Below are 23,981 nucleotides of genomic sequence, written 5' to 3'. Positions count from 1 at the left end.
GTGTAACCGAGTCAGGTTTGTAGGCCTCCTAGCTCGCACATGCTTTTTCAGTTCTGCCCACAAATTTTCTATAGGATTGAGGTCAGGGCTATGTAATGGCCACTCCAATACCTTGACTTTGTTGTCCTTAACCTCTTGAGTGTAGGGGGCTGTATGTTGATGTTTGGATGAAAAACGTACCCAAATGAAACTGCCTATTTCTCAGGCCGAATCTAGAATATGCATATAATTGTCAGATTAGGATTAAAAAAACACAAAAGTTTCCAAAATTGTCAAAATATTGTCTGTGAGTATAACAGAACTGATATTGCAGGCGAAAACCTAAGGAAAATCCAACCAGGAAGTGCTGTTTTTCATGCCTTCCATGCCTTCCCTCCATTTAAAGGGATATCAACCAGATTCCTTTTCCTATGGCTTCCACATGGTGTGAACAGTCTTTAGGAATAATTTCAGGCTTTTATTCTGAAGAATTTGCGAGAAAGATCACATCGCGTCATTGGATGGCTGGGTGCCAGCAGTGTTTTGCATGCGCGAGCAGCTTGGAGTAGACATTTTCTCTCTCACTCTTATTGAAAAAGATATGGTCCGGTTGAAATATTATCGATTATTTATTGTAAAAACAACCTGAGGATTGATTATAAAAAACGTTTGATATGTTTCTACGGACTTTATGGATACTATTTGGAATTTCTGTCTGCCCCGTCGTGACCGCTCGAGCCTGTGGATTTCTGAACATAACGCGCCAACCAAATGGAGGTTTTGGGATTTAAAAATAATCTTTATGGAACAAAAGCAACATTTATTGTGTAACTGGGAGTCTCGTGTGTGTAAACATCCGAAGATCAAAGGTAAGCAATTCATTTTATTGCTTTTCTGACTTTCGTGACCAATCTACTTTGCTGCTAGCTGTTTGTAATGTTATGTCTGCTGAGAGAGATGTCCTAACATAAACGCTTGGATAGCTTTCGCCGAAAAGCTTTTTTGAAATCTGACATGCCAGGTGGATTAACAACAAGCTAAACTGTGTTTTGCTATATTGCACTTGTGATTTCATGAAAAGTAAATGTTTTTAGTAATTTAATTTGAATTTGGCGCTCTGCAATTCAGCGGACGTTGACGAAAATGATCCCGCTAACGGGATGGGTGCACCAAGAAGTTAAGCCATTTTGCCACAACTTTGGAAGTATGCTTGGGGTCATTGTCCAATTGGATGACCCATTTGCGACCAAGCTTTAACTTCTGATGTCTTGAGATGTTGCTTCAATATATCCACATAATTGTCCATCCACATAATTGTCCTCCCTCATGATGCCATCTATTTTGTGAAGTGCACCAGTCCTTCCTGCAGCAAAGCACCCCCACAACATGATGCTGCCACCCCCGTGCCTCATGGTTGGGATGGTGTTCTTTGGCTTGCAAGCCCCCCACTTTTTCCTCCAAACATAACGATGGTCATTATGGCCAAACAGTTCTATTTTTGTTTCATCAGACCAGAGGACATTTCTCCAAAAAGTACGATCTTTGTCCCCATGTGCAGTTAAAAACTGTAGTCCGGCTTTTATATGGCGGTTTTGGAGCAGTGGCTTCTTCCTTGCTGAGTGGCCTTTTAGGTTATGTCCATTTTTACTGTAGATATAGATACTCTTGTACCTGTTTCCTCCAGCATCTTCACAAGGTCCTTTAGCTGTTGTTCTGGGATTGATTTGCACTTTCGCACCAAAGTACGTTCATGTCTCGGAGACAGAACGCGTCTCCTTCCTGAACGGTATGATGGCTGCGTGGTCCCATGCTGTTTATACTTGCATACTTCTGTTTGTACAGAGGAACGTGGTACCTACAGGCATTTGGAAATTGCTCCCAAGGATGAACCAGACTCGGGGAGGTCTACAATTATTTCCCTGAGGTCTTGGCTGATTTCTTTTGATTTTCCCATGATGTCAAGCAAAGAAGCACTGAATTTGAAGGTACACCTCCAATTGACTCAAATGATGTCAATTAGCCTATCAGAAGCTTCTAAAGGCATGACATAATTTTTCTGGAATTTTCCAAGCTGTTTAAAGGCACAGTCAACTTTGTGTACGTAAACTTCTGACCCACTGGAATTGTGACAAGTGAAATAATCTGTCTGTAAACAATTGTTGGAAAAAATACTTGTGTCATGCACAAAGTAGACGCCCTAGCCAACTTGACAAAACTGTAGTTTGTTAATTAACAAGAAATTTGTGGAGTGGTTAAAAAACCTAAGTGTACGTAAACTTCCGACTTCAACTGTATGTGAGCTGTCGGCACTGACACGTGAGTTGTTGGTTGAATCCCAAATAGCACCCTATTCACTTTAAAGTGCACTACTTTTGCCCAGAGCCCCTAAGTGCCCTGGTTAAAAGTAGTGCAGTATAAAGAGAATAGGGTGCCATTAGTGATAGACATTGTTTGCATGCTCTGTCACACACAGAGAAGGAGGCAGAGGGCTCTATCTCAAATCAGTGTGCTATCAATGAGGTCAGGTCCCTTTATGAAGGCAACCAAATGTCCAAACGCTTTTGATTAAATGATTCCCCTCCTTGTTCTCCATGTGTTTCTAGATGTCCTCTGTTATGTGATCCGTTCCTCTGTTTGACTTTGTGGGCTGTCTCTGTGTGTGTGTGTGTGTGTGTGTGTGTGTGTGCGCGCCAGTGAGGGCTGGCTCCCTCTCTCAATGCATCTGTCAGGATGTGAGTAATGGGCCGATTATGCTGACAAACGCACACAGGTGGCCGCTATCGCCTTTAATCAGAGTCCCCAGATCTCCATTTCTCCCTGCCTTCCTTCCTTCTCCTCATCTCTTTGGTCCTTTCCTCTTCTCACAACCACAGGTTCACACCTCCACACAACCATTGAACAAGTCATAAACCATACTGTAGCTTCAACACAAAATGGAGAGCACACTGACAGAACACACATGAAAACATAATGTATGACATGTAAGGGGCACCATTTGAAATGAGTTGGGGCCTTCTTCACCATAATACAAAGCACTGACGTATGTATGTATGTATGTCTCAAGATATTCTCACATCACCGCAGTCACGATCCACCAACCGCAAGTAGTGTTTGGGAATGCGTGACAATTTGACTTTCCCCATGGACTGTATGAAAAAAAACATGACCTTTATATTTCATAAGCGAGCATGGAGTAAAGTGCCAACTTAATTTTCAATGGGATAGGGGCTGAAATTGTGAGGCAAATCAGGTTACAGGGGGAAGGAATAACAGAAAGGCGTTATAAAAATGTCCCCAGTGATGGATGATCCTTTAAATAAGAGGCACAATTGCTGGCTTTATCAGTGCAGGCACAGTGAGCGAGAGGAAAAGGCAATGCATCTCATGTTTACAGCCAGGCAAAGGGAGGCTACCGGAGGCCTACAGCCAAGAAGTTGAAAAGAACCTTCACAGCCTTCAGTTCACTCCACTGACCAGACATGAACAAAGCTCTAACATTATTCCTTGTCAACTCTATGAACTTCTTCCCTTATGAACCAAGAAGGGGAAGAAACTCTTAATTCACCTACTCTTATATGGTAAGTACCAGTAAGAGATTGCCTTAGAGATGGCTTTCTCTACAAGACGTGTCTATAGACCTAAACTCAGCAAAAAAAGCAAACTTAACATGTTTCAACAACAGAGACATAAACTGAACAAGTTACACAGCCATGTGATAAACAGAAATGGAATAATGTGTCCCTGAACAGGGGGGGGGTCAAAATCAAAAGTAACAGTCAGTATCTGGTGTGACCACCAGCTGCATTAAGTACTGCAGTGCATCTCCTCCTCAGATTTATCCGTTCTTACTGTGAGATGTTACCCCACTCTTCCACCAAGTCACCTGCAAGTTCCCAGGCATTTCTGGAGGGGAATGGCCCTAGCCCTCACCCTCTGATCCAACAGGTCCCAGATGTGCTGAATGGGATTGATATCCGGGCTCTTTGCTGCCAATGGCAGAACACTGACATTCCTGTCTTGCAGGAAATCACGCACAGAACGAGCAGCATGGCTGGTGGCATTGTCAGCCTGCCGGAAGGGTACCACATGAGGGAGGAGGATGTTTTCCCTGTAACGCACAGCATTGAGATTGAGCTTGTTGTCATTGCAGGCAATCTGATGATGCTGTGACACACCGCCCCAGACCATGACGGACACTCCACCTCAAAATCGATCCCGCTCCAGAGTACAGGCCTCTGTGTAACGCCCATTCCTTCGACGATAAACGCAAATCCGACCATCACCCCTGGTGAGACCAAACAGCGCACTTTTTGCCAGTCCTGTCTGGTCCAGCGACAGTGGGTTTGTGCCCATAGTCGACATTGTTGCTGGTGATGTCTGGTGAGGACCTGCCTTAGAACAGGCCTACAAGACCTCAGTCCAGCCTCTCTTAGTCTATTGCGGACAGTCTGAGCAGTGATGGAGGTATTGTGCGTTCCTGGTGTAACTCGGGCAGTTGTTGTTGCCATCCTGTACCTGTCACGCAGGTGTGATGTTCGGAGCTGTTAGTGTCTTAACGACCGTTCCACAGGTGCATGTTCATTAATTGTTAATTGAACAAGAATGGAATTCAGTGTTTAAACCCTTTACAATGAAGATCTGTGAAGTTATTTGGATTTTTACAAATTATCTGTGAAAGACAGGGTCCTGAAAAAGGGGTGTTTCTTTTTTTGCTGAGTTTAGATACAATAGTCAAATACCTACAGCAGAGGCAAAGCCCTGGCAGGGCCAGGTTGCCAGATTGAACACTGACCCACCCAATCAGGATGGCCGAAAATAAAAATTGGCTTTAAATGAAAACGTATTTGATGTTTGTATTGTCTCCTGACTAAATCAGAATAGCCTGCCTTGGTAGGCCAGGTTTATGTTTGCTGATTCAAGTGAGTGAGTTTGGTGACCGCATTTATCTGGTCCCCAAACATATCAGCAAAAAGGGCTAGGCCTACTTTTTAATTCTAGATATCATGGTGGATGTTTTTCACATTGCCATGATTTTAGGTCATTCAGAGTAGCCTATATCTGTTTCTCATATTTTTCGCCAGGCAGGCTGTTTTGGCAAAATTAGAGTATACCCACTTCTCAATGCACCACAACTGATGTCAGGGTATTTTTGCTGTCATTTTGCTGTTGGCCCAGTCACTTTTACTCAGGTCCAGCCACACAGCAATTTCTACCTATGCCTCTGACCTACAGCATAGTGTTCCTGGAAGGCTGACTACGTAGCATAGTGTTGAGTGACCTTTGTCAATTTGAATAGGGAAAATAATCCTTGGTCTGGATATTCCGGAATGTCCATCTGTGGATGCTCTACAGATTGTCAAACTATCTGTAGATAAGCAATTGTTTGCTAAGGTTACGGTTAGGTTTAGAATAAGGGTTAGGGTAAGGGTTAAAGTTAGGGAAAGGGTTAAGTTTAGGGTTAGTAGATAGTTGAAATGTGATATCTACAGATGGACTACCCAAATAAAGTTTTACCGAATCCTTTGTTTGTTAGATAAAAACAGGCTTTACATGAGTATTTTTCTATAAAGCTTAGAAAACCCAGGTGGTGTCTGCAGACTCGTTTGAGTTAATAAAAGTCTGAACCCAGAGGTAAGTCTAAAGTAGAACACAAACTTGCAGCAATATTGAGGGTTAAATTCTTTCAATCTCAGGTTAAAAGGACAAATAATTGGTTGAGAGTTTTGGCATTAGGAATACGACTGTTGGCGTTATTTGTAGTTTCGTGATATCCAATTGGTAGTTACAGTCTTGTCCCATCGCTGCAACTCCCCTACGGACTAGGGAGAGGAGAAGGTCGAGAGCCATGCGTTCTCCAAAACATGACGAAGTCAGCTTGCAGGCACCTGGCCCGCCAGCACGATGGGATAAGGAAATCCCAGCCGGCCTAACCCGGACAATTGTACACCGTCTCAGGGGTCTCCCAGTCACGGCCAGCTGTGACACAGCCTGGGATCGAACCAGGGTCTGTAGTGATGCCTTAGACCACTGCACCACCCGAGAGGCCCAAAGTGACCTAACTTAAAAGGGGGCACCAAAGTGGCACAAACTTTAAGAAAAAAACTAAATTAAAATACTTTACTGGACTTAATTAGGACGCAATGCGTGAGTAATTCAAAAGTTATGGTCTTTAGTGGAGAAAAAAACACTCACATTCCGAGACGACTCAAACGTCGATCAATAGATGGGGTGGAACTGAGAATTAATTGTCTTTAATTTGTTTTGGTAAACTATCGATATTAATTATGTTTTCAAATGTGATTTTCAATAAATATTTGATAAGTGCACCACCAGTGTGTTTCCCTTATTAAAAAGATGGGAAGTGCAAATTAGATTTCATCATATCATTCAAACAAAGATGTGCCGTAATCAAATAAACTAAAACAAACAACAAAATTATTCCTTCAAGGCAGAAAGTCAGCAATGCAACTGGACATAATGATATCTGGTCGAAATGGAAGATGTCATGTAAAAGAGGAAACTGATGATATTGGAAGTTTGAATAGAACATCAAAGTTATCTTGAAAACATTATTATCTTACAAGTTCCTGGGAGACAGTCTAGCGACCACAATGCCACGACTTCCTGTCAAAAACCACACCCTGTGATGTTGATGAAACTGTACTAACCATTCTTACCTCATACTCTTCCTTAAAGCCGTATCCCTGGCCACACTTCATCTGGGTAATGTGTTGGAGGAGGTCGGCTACACGGATGGCCGGCTGGAACTGGCCGGCCTGGTAGGACATCTCCACTGACTCACAGCCCCCGTACGGGTACGTCTGGATGGTCAACGATGGCTGGGCCATCTCACTATGGCTGCTGTCTGTGGACCAAGGAGAAAACACTCAGTATCCACTTACTCTGTGACATCATCGTGAGAGAGTGTTGGGTTTGGAAGTGTTTAACCGCATAGTGAACTATCTTTGTGTTAGAATGATTCAGTGGAACATTCATTAGTATTCACTACATGCCCAAAAGTATGTGGACACCTGCTCGTTGAACATCTCATAAAAGAAAATCACAGGCATTAAGATGGAGTTGGTCCCCTCTTTGCTAATATAACATCTTCTTCTGAGGAGGCTTTCCACTAGATGTTAAAACATTGCTGCAGGTACTTGCTACCATTCAGCCACAAGAGTGTTAGTGAGGTCAGGGGACTGATACTGGGCGATTAGGCTTGACTCGCAGTCGGCATTCCAAGTCATCCCAAAGGTATTCGATGGGGTTGAGGTAAGGGCTCTGTGCAGGCCAGCCAAATTCTTCCACACCGATCTCGACAAAACATTTCTGTACGGACCTTGCTTTCTGCATGGGGGATTTGTCATGCTGAAACAGGAAAAGTCCTTCCCCAAACTGTTGCCACAAAGTTGGAAGCACAGAATTGTCTAGAATGACATTGTATGCTGTACCATTAAGATTTCCCTTCATTGGAACTAAAGGGCCTTGCTCGAACCATGAAAAATAGTCCCCGACCATTATTCCTCCTCCAGCTAATTTTACTGTTGGCACTAGGTATGGGACAGGTAGCGTTCTCCTGGCATCCGCCAAACCCAGATTCATCCGTCGGACTGCCAGATGGTGAAGCATGATTCATCACTCCAGAGAACATGTTTCCACTGCTCCAGAGTCTAATGGTGGCAAGCGTTACACCACTCCAGCCGACGCTTGGCATCGCACATGGTGATCTTAGGCTTGTGCGCGGCTGCTCGACCATGGAAACCTGACGAACAGTTCTTGTGCTGACGTTGCTCCCAGTGGCAGTTTGGAACTCGGTACTGAGTGTTGCAACCGAGGACAGACGATTTTTTACACACTACGCTTCATCACTCGGCGGTCCCTTTCTGAGCTTGTGTGGCCTACCACTTCGCGACTGAACCATTGTTGCTCCCAAACCTTTCCAATTCACAATAACAGCACTTACGGTTGACCGGGGCAGACATTTGATGAACTTACTTGTTGGAAAAGTGACATGCTATGACGGTGCCACGTTCAATGTCACTGAGCTCTTCAGTGAGGCCATTCTACTGCCAATGTTTGTCTAAGGCGATTGCATCGATGTTATATACCTGTCAGCAACGGGTGTGGCTGAAATAGCTGAATACACTAATTTGAAGGGTTGTACACATACTGTTGTACATAGAGTGTATAATGAAATCTCTTGTTTTCATGAAATGTTGATCTCCCAAACATTGGGATAATTCTGTAAGTGAAGACCTCTCTAGCTCTCTGGAATGTCTAGAAAAACTCATCATATTGAAAGCATGAGATCTTCGAACTCTTACAGTTGACTCTCCACAAACCCTGTTGCTAGACAACGGCCTTCCTCTATCTCGCTGCTACTCAATCATTAATGATGATACCTCAAAGTTAAATGGGTAATCCAAGAGACACTTTGCTTCACTATTCGATTGGATTGAAAGACATTCCTGCAATTGAGTCTTCCACAGATTAGGATTGGAGAGATTGAAGTAGTTTATTGCTTCTAATGAGTCCATTAAGAGGAGAAATGGGGACCTGAATGGCATAGAAATTCTCAATATTACAGGCATTAAATACCTAAGTACCATTGCGAATGTGTTAGGGTAATATTACCCCATGTTTTATTAATGTGCCTATTTGCATCTTAATTATCAAAAAAATGACACACTTAAAGTGATTCTCTGCTTGAAAAAGTGCAATCCATTCAAAACATTGTGTGCTGCCACATAATAAAATGTGAGTAATCTTGCAAGACTATTACCGCTATATCACTCCTAGTAAATACAAGCCACAAGCAGTGAGCAGACGAGGAGTATTACCATGTGTTGTGGTGGAAACAATTACTTTGCAGACAGCATCTTTTAAAATAGCTCAAAGGTTTCTAAAAGAATACACACAATTAAAGATTATGAGTGTAAATATTAGTAGTCTATGACCTTAGGAACCTCGCCAACAGTCTGTATAGGGTTGAACTGATAATTATGAAAATGGAAACAAGGTTATCACTTATACCTAACACAAAATTATGCAACCAGAGCACAGTTTCATCTCTCTAATTAATGTTATTTCCTGGTAATGTTCTATCAGGCCATGTTTACATTTCTGCTCAATACTCACACATCTCCATTTCCCATTGCTCCGTTTCTCCATAATTATTACTGATGGGAGATGGAGATAAACACGACACAAATCTACTCAGCCATGTAAAGGGGTAATGTTGGTTTATCGTTAGCATCCGTGTACATTGAGGTGGGTGAGGTGGGAGGCCTAGCAGTCGGAGAGGGAGCAGATACTGACTGTACACTGGAGACGGTAGAGGTCCAGTTAATCCTACCCAAAGTGCCCCCTCTACAGCCCTATCAGTGCAGACCTAATTCATTATTCATGTGTTTTTGACTCTGCAGCAAGATAATATCTCAAAGTGGCAGCCCGAGGGTATATTATGTTCTAAATATTATCAAGAAACAGACTCAATCCCATTGAATGCCACCGAAATACCGAGCTGTTAATGCTTGGGGCTGTGTTGAAAGGTCAAATATGCATTTAGCCAGCCATGAAATGTATTAGTACCGTGTCCCCGCTTGGTTGTAACTTATGTTAAGATATCTTCATGCTAATCATTTGATTGACTTTTGAAGGAACTTTTTGTTGCTTGAAAACGTATGCTTTTCATAACTTCATTATTATGGCTCACAGACGCATGAGCACCAGTCCTGGCCTCGTGTGATCACATGCCGTGGCTAAGTGAGTTATCAAATGAAACACGGGATACACACAGACGTTGGCATGTTTGAACTAGAATGGCGCTGGAGGAATAGGGTTTGTTTTATGGGCTCCTTACCAATTGTGCTGTATTTTTTTTGCTATCACTAACGTTGATTTGGATGAGGACTTCTGCTTAAATGAGTCAGAGGCTAAAGACATTTATTATCCCGGACCAGGCCCAAATCCCGACACTTGAAGAAGGAAGAGACGGCACTAGAGTCCGGCTTGCGGGAACCCGATGATTAATTGCGTCCATTGGCGAGCGTGCAATCACTGGAGAATAAACTGGATGAGCGTCGTTCGAGACCAAGAGAGTTTTCATCTATATTTTTTGTAGTTGTGCATTTACCATCACAAACTGATGCTGGCACTAAGACCGCATTCAACAAGCTGTATAGGGACAAGCAAACAAGAAAATGTTCACCTAGAGTCGACGCTCCAAGTGGCCAGTGACTTTAATGCAGGAAAACTGAAATCCATTTAACCTAATTTCTACCAGCATATCAACTCTAGATCACCTTTACTCCACACACAGACAATGCTCTCCCTCACCCTCCATTTGGCAGGTCTGACCATAACTCTATCCTCATGATTCCTGCTTACAAGCAAAAACACACAGGAAGTACCAGTGGATGGTAAGCTACAGGGCTGTTTCACTAGCACAGACTGAAATATGTTCCGGGATTCATCCAATGGCATTACCACATCAGTTATCGGCTTTATTAATAAGTGTATCAATGTCGTCTGAACAGTGACCATACATACAGATCCTACTACATCGGCTCTGATGCTCATCGGATGTGTCAGGGCTGGCAAACTATCACAGATGTAAAAGAGAAACCCAGACACAAGCTGTCCAGTGACGCGAGCCTGCTAGAAGACTTCAATACCTTCTATGCTTGTTTCAAGGCTAGCAACACTGAACCATGCATGAGAATATCAGCTCTTATAGACAATTATGTGATCACTCTCTCCATAGCCAATGTGAGTAAGACATTTAAACAGGTTAACATTCACAAGGCCGCAGGGCAAGACAAATTACCAGGACGTGTACACAGAGCATGCACTGACCAGCTGGCAAATGTTTTCACTGACATTTTCAACCTCTCTCTGACCCAGTCTATAATACCTACATGTTTCAAACAGACCACCATAGTCACTGTGCCCAAAAACGGCAAGGTAACCTGTCTAAATGATTATCGCCCCGTACCACTCACATCTGTAGCCATGAAATGCTTTGACTTCCTGACAGGCCGCCCTCAGGTGGTGCGGGTAGGCATCAACAAATCTGTCACACTGACCCTCAACACAGAGGCACCTCAGGGTTGCATGCTTAGTCCCCTCCTGTACTCCCTGTTCGCACACGACCCCATCACCATAATTAAGTTTGCAGATGACCCGACGGTGGTAGGCCTGATCACCGACGATGATGAGAAAGCCTACAGGGAGGAGTTCAGAGACCTGGCAGTGTGGTGCCAGGACAACAACCTCAACATCAGCAAGTCAAAGGAGCTGATCATGGACAATAGGAAACGTATGTGCTGAGCACTCCCCCATCAACGTTCCTCAGTGTCCACATCACTAAGTTATTATCATGGTTCACACACACCAACACAGTCGTGAAGAGGGCATGACAATGACTCTTTCCTCTCAGGAGCCTGAAAAGATTCGGAATGGGCCCTCAGATCCTTAAAATGTTACACATCTGCATCATTGAGAGCATCTTTACTGGCTGCATCACTTCTTGGTATGGCAACTGCTCGACATCTGACAGCAAGGCGCAACAGAGGGTACGGCCCAGTGTACGGCCCAGTACATCACTCAGGCTGAGCTCCCTGCCATCCAGGACCTCTATACCAGGCAGGGTCAGAGGAAGGCCCTAAAACTTGTCAAAGACTTCAGCCACCCAAGTCATAGACTGTTCTCTCTGCTACTGCATGACAAGCGGTACCAATGCACCAAGACTGGAACCAACAGGACCCTGAACAGCTTCTACCCCCAAGTCCAAAGACTGTTAAATAGTTAACTAACAGCTACACAGACTATGTGCATTGACCCTTTCTGCGCTAACTCTTTTGACTCATCACATGCTCTGTTACTTTGTTTGTCTATCCTGTTGCCTAGTCACTTCATCCCTACCTGAATGTACAGTAAGTATTACCTAAATGACCACGTACCCCTGCACATCGACTCGGTGCTGGTACCCAGTGTACAGTATATAGCCAAGTTATCGTTTCTCATTGTGTATTTATTCGCTGTGTTATATTTTTTTTAATTATTTCAACAACTACAAAATCTCTGTATTGTTGGGAAGGGCCCAAGCATGTGACAATTACAATTTAATTTTATGTTAAAAGAGTCAAGTGAAAATCAATCCCCTTTCCGGAAACGTCTGTTCGTTCTTTACTTCTTTCTGAAGGCCAAACATGGCAGAAAAAATATAAAGAAAATAAAGAGGTTTCCCAGAGCAGGGTTCTGTTGTGAATATTGCTCTGTTGTGAAGGGAGGGAGGACAGCTTGGCTCAGGTTACAAGGGGGCATGGTTCGTAAAACGCTATACTGAGAAATATTATTATGTCCTAGCAAAAGAAGAAATCACTACCAATAATTTTTCTAACAGTGTTGGAAGATACAGTCTGGGAGAGTCCCTGAATCTCAAGACAGCTTGAATCTCTATTTAGGTGTACAAAGCGATATTGACTCACACCTTCGCAGCGTCTACCAACTGTGTCACAATATGGTAGAACATTGAGCACAACATGATGCTCAGAGATAATGTGGAGACATACAGGGGAAAAAAATACTTCAAAATGAACATCCTATTTTGCAGAAGATCTTCTAATAAAGGACATTGCCTTTAAAGTAATTTCGCCATTTTATTGTGCAGTACTTCCATGAGGTGCAGACTAATGATTAGTGCCGAAATCGCATTAAGCTCAATTATCAACATTAGTGCAACATTATCACTAAACAACCATTTTTGACCATTAGCAATAATTACCATCCATACAAAAATACATTGGACAGCTCTTTGAGCGGGGACAATATAATGCCTTTTGAAATTACCTAAAATGTACCTCCATTCTAAAGACTAAATATAGCTGGAGAAGATTTGAGATAATGTGCAGTGATTTTCCAAGTGTAGAAATCAGTCATTCTCTAAAACCCTTAGGAACATTTAAGTGTTGTAGGAACCAAATATACCTAGCTCCTTCTTTTAACCTGAACCAGGATCCATCCTGTTTTATGTGTTCAAACATGGCATTATAAGTTAAGCCAATGCAAATTAAGAACTTCAGCTTCCTCTGCTTTTGGCAGATATACAGTATCTGCTGCATTTAGAGATGTGAATGGCGTAAATTATGCAAGAGGCTAGATGCATTCTAAACTAAGTCATGTCTGCTGGTAGCGTATAGGCATCTACTCTACTAATGGACATCTTATCAATACCATTTTGCATACGCTGATAAAAAAAACTAAGTATGGATTTCATTCAACACTCCCAAATGTAACAGTATTCGCTAGCTAAGACTCTGCTCCTGGTGATGGATAAACAAGAGAACTGTGCCAGTCCCAGAGCACCCCTCAAAGTTCTCCACCACCTGTGAAACTGAAGCCCTCCCTTCAGCAGGACCAATAATCCTGCTCACCATGTCCTCTGATCCAGTCAGTCCGTCCAGCTTGCCTGACAGCCCACAGCCAGAAGACAGACTCTATCCTGCCTCTAGCTGTCGGTCTTCTTCGGTTTCTGGTGAAGCATTGATACCTCTGGTGCTGATAGCAAGTAACATTAAAGCAACGAGCCCAAATGCAGAGCGACGGAAATGCCTATGACTAAGTAAGAGATAGAGAGGCAGGGGGGGGGGGGGAAATGGAAATGTACAGCATCATCGATCATATCTAATAACTGCCTGCAGTGTCAGCTAAATATATTACACAGGACTTTATAAACTGGCCTATGATCAATATCCAGTGAATTGACTCAAGGCCGCACTACTACTAGCTAAGCATGTACATGAAACAGCTGTGATCTCATTCTTTCTCTGAGACAGTGAATGAAATTGCATCACTGATTGGAATGTAACGCTCAAAAAAGGATGTCTATTTGCATCGCAAAAGAAACACCTAAGCCATCAAAACCCAGACTAATATAGAAAAACAGCTAAGCCTAGCTTTGCACGAGAGCATTGATTTTCTAAAGCTCCTTCCTCCACACTAAGACATCTTGCTTCTCCCTCTCCATCTCTATTTATTCCCCTTTTTTTGCCTGGCGGTAGCCGGTCAGGCTAGAATGAATAGGCAAAGCTAAATTATTGACTGTGAAACTTGATGATTATGGCATGTACTATGGGCAATTTACAGATTTACTGCTGAAATCAATAAATGCTGCAGATGCTTTGGACTTGCTTGCTTGCCTGCCTTCCCCTGCCTCCTGTAATGTTTGACAAGACTCTTTCCCCCCTGCCTGGGCTCTGTTTGCTTAGAGCTGGCTTCCTCTCCCCTGGCCAGTAAAGAAGGGGGTTTGTCGGCCATTACTGTGATTTGCTCAGTCAACAACAGTGCTTGAGAAAGGTATACTTGGACTTCAACCAGCTTTGGAGGAGAGGATATATGGTGGGCTCAGACCTTCCCTGTCTTTTACATAAGTGGTGACTTTAATATAAACACTTGAATAGATTAAAATCACAGTACAGGTAGTTCCAATGAATTGGGTGAACAAGGACCCTCTAGGAGTTTTAGGGGATACCATTTAGAATACATGAGATTGTGAGAATGAGGGGCTCAGACGGCTACTTTTAAGCAGGAGTAACAATGCTGAATGTGTAAAAAACGAGGTTGTGAGAATGTGGGCTCAGAGTAAAACATCTTCAGGACCCAGCTAAGTTCCACTCCATCCCTTTGGAAATCCATAGGTCAGAGGAAAGTCTATTTTACAGACAGCCTCAAGATCAAAGAGTGTGTTTACAGTACCTTTCTGTGACCCCAGGGGGCAGACAAAACAAAACATGTGCCCCATTAAACAAAAAAAGGACAGACCACACAAAATACCTGCCATGAAGCCAGTTGCTGACCAATGGCGGGTGGGAAATCTGTGAACCACCTACTAGAAATGGAGCACATAAACCAATGAAATTGTGCCATTTGATTTGAGGCGGATGAGGAGAAACAGTTGAGAGTGGAGATAACTCTACCAAAACACTTGACATATTTTAGTTCACAGCAAATCTACTTGTCAGAGGTGGTCAATCTGCTTCGAGAAGATTTGGCATTTCAATCTGTCTGTGCGTAAACTGAAGGGGCAAGATATGATCCGTGCTGTTGCTCTCAAAGCTTTCCCAAATCTAAGCATTAATATTCAACCGGTTGCAACACACTATATGTGATTCTCATTACACTCCAGTGCATGTACTGTAATTATAGGCAGTGCCATCCATGACACAGCAGACCTCCATTAGACCTTTCACAGCCTGCCCTGGGTCAGCAGCATGGCCATGGCCTGACACTGGGAGAGTGCTGTCTGTGTTGAATAAGTAGTGATAGTACGTTACTGTAACTTTGTAGAATCCTGCTAACGTGCTGTTTGGTTTGATTTATTAGCTCAGTGAATGGTCTTCAATTTGACATACGTGAACACCATGTTTGGATTGAATTTGTGTATGTTAAATCCATTACCAGATATCTAAACAACAAGATAAGTAAAAGCAAGATAATGGAAGGAGAAGCAAGAATAGATGGAGAGGAGATACTTACCAATGGATGCTGTTGCAGGGACTGGCTCCTTTGACACTACAGAGGTGAATGACACAGGGAAAGAAGACAGTGAATATGGAGCACGTTGAAGTTTATTGTCATGAATCTCACCCTGGGAGGCAGAACTGAGTGATTTCCACTAGATGGGCCACCTGCAAAGTCTAAATTTGCTATGTCGTAAAAATGTATGGGAAAAAAATGCTTTTTAGTCTTAAGTTAAGGTTAGGGTTAGCAGTGTGGTTAAGGTTAGGTTTAAAAATCACATTTTATTGACTTCGTGGCTGTGCCAGTTAGTGACCACTCTGAAGAGCTGCCTCCAGGGCAAGATTCATGACAAATGCCAACCTGCGAAAATGAATTCTCCAAGCGTCAAACAATTTCCACCAAATAAAATGTCTCCCGTCTTCAGATTGATTTCTCAACATGTTCTACTTTGAAGAGACCTGAAAGAGCAATATGGCATTGCCTTATGTAGATTCACTACAAAGCAGACTTCTTCAGAGTTGTATGGCTGTACCTGAGTAGTAGGAATTCAAGAGGGATTTGCTTTGCAGCGTTTTGCCTTGCAGAGAGAAGGAGCAGGGAGAGGGGGATGCTGAGGGGAGAAATACAAGGGGGAGATATTAAAGACTTTGAAGACAACAGCACAGCAAACGGGATGCAATATCCAGACACCATCTCTACACAAAAACAAGATGGGTCTGTATCAAACTAAAATAAGGCGGGTCTACAGAACATTAGCCCACTATCACCACTACAGTAAGACAGAGAAAATGTACCACAGGTGAACAGACCTGGATGGGTGCACGTTATACCACCAAACGGTAAAAGACATGAATTCTCCCATTCAACAATTGACACTACCAGCCCTATCCTACATGAAACGTTGAACAATGCCCATGGGATTCTGACACATGGAGTTTCTACAGTAATCAACATGTGATATTACATACTGCTATGCAGACCATTTTCCCACAGGCTAGCTCGATCTCACTCTGAGCATGTGCTCAGGTGAACCACAAGGTATTGCAGATACGGCTATGTAGTACTTTACATTTTAATGCACAACTGAGTATCTCCTCTGCTCAAATATAAACCCTTACCCTTATTCATACTGTATGCTAATATAGCCAACTTTATTCTACTACCTGCGTGTGAAAAGTGCTTTCGCAGCAATGTTTCACAAGAATGCAATAACAGAAAAGGTTATTTCACTGTGTCCGTGTAAATATTAGATCTCCATGCTTGGCATGGAGTTGGCATTTCTCATTAGGCATAACCTGTGCCCAACACCCACGGAACTGTCCCATTCTGATGGCCACATTAATAAAGAAATAATTATAGGGAGGAATAATGAACAAGGTGTTGTACAGGAAGAATACTGATATGAGAGGGAGAACATTCTGTGTTGGAGGCTTTGCATACATAGATGTATGTGATGGAGCAGGGATTTTATTTTGTCACGTCTCCAGAGACTGTTTGTCATTGATTTGACTAAACTAGATGGAAAATTATGGAATTTACCAAAAATTATAGTAGAAAACAAAATATGAATTTGGGAGCATTATGACCAAAATATTAGAATACAGGTAATGATGGACTTGTAGTGAAGGTGATACTCGCGACTAGCAACTTGCAGGCGCTGAAGCCCAGCGTGATGACTCATTCACTATTTATGACATTGTTTGGAAGGCTGATCATTTTAGGGCTATCACAGGGGTCAAACACACCTTATTTATGGTTTTCTCTGGGGGTGGGGGGGGTGGGTAGTTACCACAGAACCCTGGGAGCACAGACAACGTTGGTGGTGTGAAGACTGATGAAAACTTTTATTGAGGAAATTAATGTTACTGTGTGAATTAAATTGTTATGTTTCGAATGTTTCAAGAGTTCATAAAGAACTATGCATTTTGATGTGTTTTATTGTATTGTAAGTGGTAAGCATTTATTGTTACAGGGAAACTTATTTTGTTCATTGGCCGGTGGATAGATCATTGAGGACGCGACACAGCTCCTATCATTTAAATTGAGTTGATTAGATTAAAATATTTTCCTGCCTATTGTTTTTTTTACTAGCAAAGTGCAATGAAAAGTTCATTCGGGTTGCGTGTGAGTGTCTGCTTGAATTTGGTTAAAAGGACAGTGAATTTGTGGGCCTCCCGAGTGTCGCAGCAGTCTAAGGCACTGCATTGCAGTGCTTGAGGTGTCACTACAGACCCGGGTTTGATCCCAGGCTGTATGACAACCGGCCGAGACTGGGAGTCCCATAGGGCGGTGCACAATTGGCCCAGTGTCGTCCAGGTTAGGGGAGGGTGTGGCGCTCAGCGACTCCTTGTAGCGGGCTGGGCGCCTTTAGGCTGACTTCAGTCGTTGGTTGAACAGTGTTTCCTTCGACACATTGGTGCAACTGGCTTCTGGGTTAAGCAGGCGGGTGTTAAGAAGCGCATGTTTCAGAGGATGCATTACTCGACCTTCGCCTTTCCCGAGCCCATTGGGGAGTTGCAGCAATGAGATAAGATTGTAATTGGATATCACGAAATTGGGAAAAGGAGGTAAAATACAAAAAAATATAACAATTCTGAACTGAAGACGCATGTAACCACGTTAAGTATTAAGCCTATTGTTGATAGTCATTTACTCAGAGTTAATCTGTAATGTATCATGTATTTCATGTACACAGTAATTGAGTGTTAATTCTTTAATGACTCATAAATTATATTAGTTGAATTGAAATAAATGCATTCCTCGATTTACAGAGTAATTTTTTGATTGACTACACGTTAATAATTAAGTAGGTCTATTGGCAGTTGTTATATACTACACATGCTTGGGTACCACCTTGACAACTCTGATCTGCTTGCCTCAAATTAATGCTAGAACATCGGTGGCCAAGATTAACTGGTTGTATCTAGTTTTATAATAATTGCATAACAGCGCAAGTTAGACACATGTTCAATATAGTCATACTTGAGAGGTGAGGTACAGGGCTGTTGCATTTATTCACATAATATTGGGAGTCAGATTGATAAATGTAGATTATTATTATTTTTAACATAATTTCTACATAAAGGTTGGATAATTTCCACACAAAAATACAGACTTGTTTTCTCACAGAATCGACACCTAGATAACGTGCATGGCACATTTTCCTTTTCTTCTAAAGTTTGAATCGCTATTAGGGAATTTTCTTAGTTGGGTTAGATGCAGAGCTGAAGGCAGTGTAGTGAAGGCAATTACTGTATATATTAGTTGAGACGTTTGTTCTCCAGCTGACCCGAACTTTCAAAAAAGTGTGACATTTTCCCCAGAAAAAGCTTCTGAGAGGGCCTTCCTAATTACTGCTGCCACACAGCAGGCTGGACCCCACTTACAGCTCAGAAGAAATGGCCAAAATGCCACTCGCCTTTCTCTGAAGTGTCTTATTGAAAAGTATATTCAGTGGAGATGCTACAGTAACTTGATTTGGAATAAGATGGAATCATTTTGGAAAAGAGCAATTGGTATCCACTCATGGTCTTTACGGCTTTTACTAGATGGGTGCCTAAGAACCTTGTATACAGTGCTATAATATGTTGGTGGATTCATATTACACTGAATTGAAGTCTTTGCAATCTAATGTTGTATTTTCAGATATTGTTATTTGTAAACGCACTATGGTTATTGGCTGAAATATTGCTCCATATGTGGCACTGTAAATGAATATGGTCGACCAGTATTGTGCAATGGCAGTGAGAATGACAGAAGGCTACCAACAGCTGCCTAGCTAATCATCATGTGGGGACCAAATAAGCACACAAAGGAGACTTTAAAGGAGAAGTTTACCCAAAATCCAGAAACTCTCAAGTGATTCCACACATTAAAACTAGTTCAGTGGAGTTTACCCTCTACCCCTCGCTCTCCCTGTAGTGCTGCACTGAAACAGCTGCAAAAAATGGGTCACATGACTCCTGCCATTGCTGGTTTCAGGCCTCACTTGTTTGATAAAATCAATTTTTATATTCAAATGTAAGAACTGGGTTCTACAGTTTGAACCCCTGCTGTTTCTTGCCCCACCCCGCCATCTAGATCTGTGAAGTTGCATATTTTCTGTAGGGAAGCTAATTCTCCATCATGTATGACCTTCCTGTGAGTTTGTAAACTTAAATGTTTTATTACCATATCATGTTTGTATGTTCTCTATAGTTATGTACCCGAAAATGTATAAATTGACCAATTCGGCACATTTGGGAAGAATTGATTCAAAATGTTGTGCAGTAATGTAATGCTTCACTGGATCTGTCTAAAACTTTGCACACAAATGTTGCTGCCATCTGGTGGCGCCTAAACTCGTGTGTCATTTTATGGCCTTTCTCTTGCATTTCAAAACATTTTTTCAAAACGCATTTTTTTTTTTGTATTATCTTTTACCATATGTAATGTGTTATATTCTCCTACATTCATTTCACAAACTGCAAAGTGTTTGCTTTCAAAGGGTATCAAGAATATGCATATCCTGACTTCAGGTCCTGTATGTCATTTTAAGTGAAAATTGAAAAATGGAGTCCGATCCTTAAGTCAAGAAATGCGTACTTTTCGACATAAAACATTTCCGATTATTTTAGCTCATTATTTTATGTAACCGACAGCCACAGCAGCAGCGCTCTCGTGGAAATCCCTGCTACGTAGAAACGTCAGTTTATACCCTTATTCACTGTTTTTTTTATTCCAAACTTGAATCTGTAATACAGCTGCACGCTTTCAATAAAAAACGAATTTCTGATTCATGAATTCACTGGCAACGGATCAGAGCGATGCCTGGATCCAGCAATGCCAGTCACGTGACCTGTTTTTGTAGCTGTTTCAGTACAGCACTACAGTGAGAGAGGGGGAGAGGAGAAAAACTCCACTGAACTACTTTCAATGTATGGAATTCACTTGGAAGTTTCTGGATTTTTGGTAAACTTCTCCTTTAAAGGAAATAACGATGAAAGAAAACAGAACAGCTCACAAATTGTGAGATTAAGTGAGAATTAAACTCCAGGCAAAGGAAACAGCATTTTGTTAAATTAGAGAAATAGGAGTGGGACAGGGGGTATCAAGAGATTAAGTCGAACACAGGGAAGTGAGAGGAGAGAAAAACAAGCTAGGACTGACAGGAATTGGTACAGACTAGTAGGAAGGGTTGCAAAATTCCCAGGATTCCCAGAACTGGGATTTCTGAAAAACTTCTGGGGAACTTTGGGAATGTTTCGGGAATTTTGCAATCTTGGTAATAGGTCCTATTTGACTCACTGAAACCGTTGATGTCCTGGCTGCTGGTGGAGAAGGGGTCGTCCTTGTGCAGAGTGCTGACTTTGGTGGTACTCTTATCAGCCGTGCTCACCAGTCCCATCTCCCTCTGGGTGCTGCTGCTGCTGGCTGTCTCCTTCTGTTTTTTGGCCAGTTTCCTTCAGCCGCCACCCAAAACAAACAGTGTCATTCAGAGACAATGGTGCAGTTGTACACACATCACACATCATACAACATACTTGTACTACACCATAAAAGGTAAAGAAGTAAAAAGTGAAGAGTGGCCATGTTACACATTGTTCAGTATCTAGTATTTTGTAACTAAATCATTTGGGCTAATTTGGTGCCTTTCAGGCAAAAGAGAATGCTTTCTGTTCAATAATCTGCAGTGATTTATTCCATGTGGTGAAATAACTATTTCTGGACTGTGATTGGGGAATAAAAACCTCGTAGTCATAGTGACTGATGATAGATGTATTTTTTGGATGTCTCAATGATATTCTAAAGAAACATGTGGATTTCAAAGTCAGAAGTTTGCCATGTGGAACAAAGCAAATCAGGAACCTAATTTGACAGTTCTGAATGCGTAGAAAGCAACAGTAGCTTACCATTTTACTTGAGCTTGAATGGTATTCTAACAAATACTTCACTGTAAGTCAGTCTATTTCAAAGAACAGTTTGAGACAACAGAATGTAACCTCTATAACGACCTCACTCTAGAATTTCAGACTGACTAATAACTGCAGTAGGCTTCAGAAGTTGAACACTTAGTCAAAGCTTCCGTTATTGTAAAGGTATAGGTCTGTGTAAGGCCTGTTGATGACTACACTGTAGCGTTGCGCGAAAAAATATTCCTTGAAAATCAGTTGGAAGGACTAAAGTTGATGCTTTAGCTCTTGTAGGTAAACATATTCAACAGAATTAGTTAAGGAAATGCTGTAATTTATGAGCTGTCTTTAAAAAGAGGCTAGGCCTTGTGGAATATGGAGGTGTGGTAGTCAGTACACGGTCTCCATTTGCAAACAAATGCAGTCCTTTGCTTCTGGGGTTGAGGACAGAGGCAGCTGGGGTTGAGGACAGAGGCAAATGCTGCATCGGCGAAACCTCAGTCAAGAAGCAATAACAGAAGGGTCAGATCTGTAGGCACCTCCACTTTTTTCCAATTACGTTTCCAGGTCTTAAAATTGTGGCAATAAGGAGCTGTTTCTGATATTGCTGTCTGTTTGTGTGTGCGAGCGAGCGTGTTTGTGTGTCTGTGTTTGTATGTGTGTGAAGAAAGTGGGTGTGTGAGTTAGTGGTGGACATGTGATGTGTTTTTGCTTTGCTGTCACGGAAAGAGCCCTCAGAATTTTTTTTTCTGTAATCATTTTGCCATCATTATTTCAGGCAGACCTTTCCTCCAATTTACAATGTACTTGTACAGCTGTGCTTCAAATTTCAAGCATTGATTGGTGGCTATAGTGCTATTCTTACTTTGAAAGTGGGCATAGGAGGAATGGTAGTGGTGTGGAAGAAAAAAAGAAGAGTCGCAGAGATGAGGACATGGGGCTCTAGTATTAACGAAAAGGAGTGAATGATGGAGGCAGAAAGAAGAAATATACTCTAACAGGCTGACAGATAGAGGGAGATATTGGGAGTGAACTAGAAAGGGAAAAGAAGGTGTGATGTAGTGTGGGAGAGAAAAAGAGAGAAAGCCACATATCATCTTTAACACAGTATGCCCTGTTCTTGTAACGTTCGTCGTTAAGGGTAGACCAAGGCAAAGCATGATTTGGGTTCATCATATTTTATTAAAATGTGAACCAGCAAAAAAAACAATACAACGAACGAAAAGCTTTGTCGTGCAAAATACATGCAAACAAAGACAAAATCCCACAACAGAAGGTGGGAAAAAGGGCTGCCTAAGCATGATCCCCAATCAGAGACAACAATAGACAGCTGCCTCTAATTGGGAACCATACTAGGCCAACAAATAAAAAGAAAACATAGATATACAAAAACTAGAGTACCCACCCTAATCACACCCTGACCTAACCAAAATATAGAGAATAAACAGGGAACTCTAAGGTCAGGGCGTGACAGTACCCCCCCCCCCCCCCCCCCCCAAAGGTGCGGACTCCAGCTGCAAACCTGAACCTATAGGGGAGGGTCCGGGTGGGCATCTACTCTTGGTGGCAGTTCTGGTTCGTGACGTAGCCCCCACTCCCTATGCTGATCCCTCCACTTCTGTGGATCCGGACTGTGGATCGTCGCCGGAGACTCCGGACCGTGAATAGTTCCTTGGAGGAACCGGATCGCGGATAATTTCCGGAGGCTCTTAACTGGGAACCCCCGCTGGAGGCTCCGGGACTGGGAACCCCCGTTGGAGGCTCCGGGACTGGGGACCGTCGACCGGAGGCTCTGGACTGGGGACGGTCGACCGGAAGCTCCGGACTGGGGGCGGGCGACCGGAGGCTCCGGACTGGGGACGGTCGACCGGAGGCTCCGGACTGGGGACGGTCGACCGGAGGCTCCGGACTGGGGACCGTCGACCGGAGGCTCCGGACTGGGGACCGTCGACCGGAGGCTCCGGACTGGGGACCGTCGACCGGAGGCTCCGGACTGGGGACGGTCGACCGGAGGCTCCGGACTGGGGACCGTCGACCGGAGGCTCCGGACTGGGGACCGTCGACCGGAGGCTCCGGACTGGGGACCGTCGACCGGAGGCTCCGGACTGGGGACCGTCAATGCAGGCTCCGGGCCATGGATTATCACTGGCTTTGTGCCAGGGATCATCACTGGAGGCTTCAGACCATGAATCATCACTGGAGGCTTCGTACGTGGAGCCGGAACAGGTCTCACCGGACTGAGGAGACATACTGGAAGCCTGGTGCGGGGAGCTGCCACAACACGTCCTGGCTGGATACCCACTTTAGCTCAGTGAGTGTGGAGAGCTGGCACGGGACGCACTGGGCTATGAAGGCGCACTGGAGGCATAGTGCATAGAGCCGTCGCAGGATATGCTGGGCCGTGGAGGCGCACTGGAGGTCTGGAGCGTAGAGCTGGCACAACGCGTCCTGGATGAATACCCCCTGCAGCACGGCAAGTGCGGGGAGCTGGCACAGGCCGCACTGGGTTGTGCTGGCGAACTGGGGATACCTTGCGTAGAGCTGGCGCAGGATATCCTGGACCGAAGAGACGCACCGGAGGCCAGGAGC

The 23,981-nt window shown here is 43.2% G+C and overlaps 1 protein-coding gene across 24 annotated transcripts in view; it reads right to left on the bottom strand.

Annotated features, from left to right (window-relative positions):
* The window catches only part of ptprt (protein tyrosine phosphatase receptor type T), a 415,067-nt gene that overhangs the window by 46,419 nt on the left and 344,667 nt on the right, over nucleotides 1–23,981 (bottom strand). For 7 of the 24 annotated variants that reach the window (XM_090205068.1, XM_090205070.1, XM_090205069.1 and 4 more), the window contains 4 exons: nucleotides 20,788–20,942; nucleotides 16,034–16,111; nucleotides 15,517–15,552; nucleotides 6,648–6,844 (listed from right to left, as the gene is read on the bottom strand). In XM_090205068.1, coding sequence (XP_090061194.1) covers nucleotides 6,648–6,844; nucleotides 15,517–15,552; nucleotides 16,034–16,111; nucleotides 20,788–20,942 — 466 coding nt within the window. The remainder of the gene's footprint in view (nucleotides 1–6,647; nucleotides 6,845–15,516; nucleotides 15,553–16,033; nucleotides 16,112–20,787; nucleotides 20,943–23,981) is intronic. The other 17 variants (XM_090205071.1, XM_090205072.1, XM_090205074.1 and 14 more) reach the window with 3 other exon arrangements.

The sequence above is a fragment of the Oncorhynchus mykiss genome, chromosome 17 (genome assembly GCF_057628025.1).
Source record: "Oncorhynchus mykiss isolate SJ-2025 chromosome 17, ASM5762802v1, whole genome shotgun sequence".
Classification (NCBI taxonomy): domain Eukaryota; kingdom Metazoa; phylum Chordata; class Actinopteri; order Salmoniformes; family Salmonidae; genus Oncorhynchus; species Oncorhynchus mykiss.
Note: the sequence above shows the minus strand (reverse complement) of the source record. Positions and strands in the feature narration are given on the sequence as shown.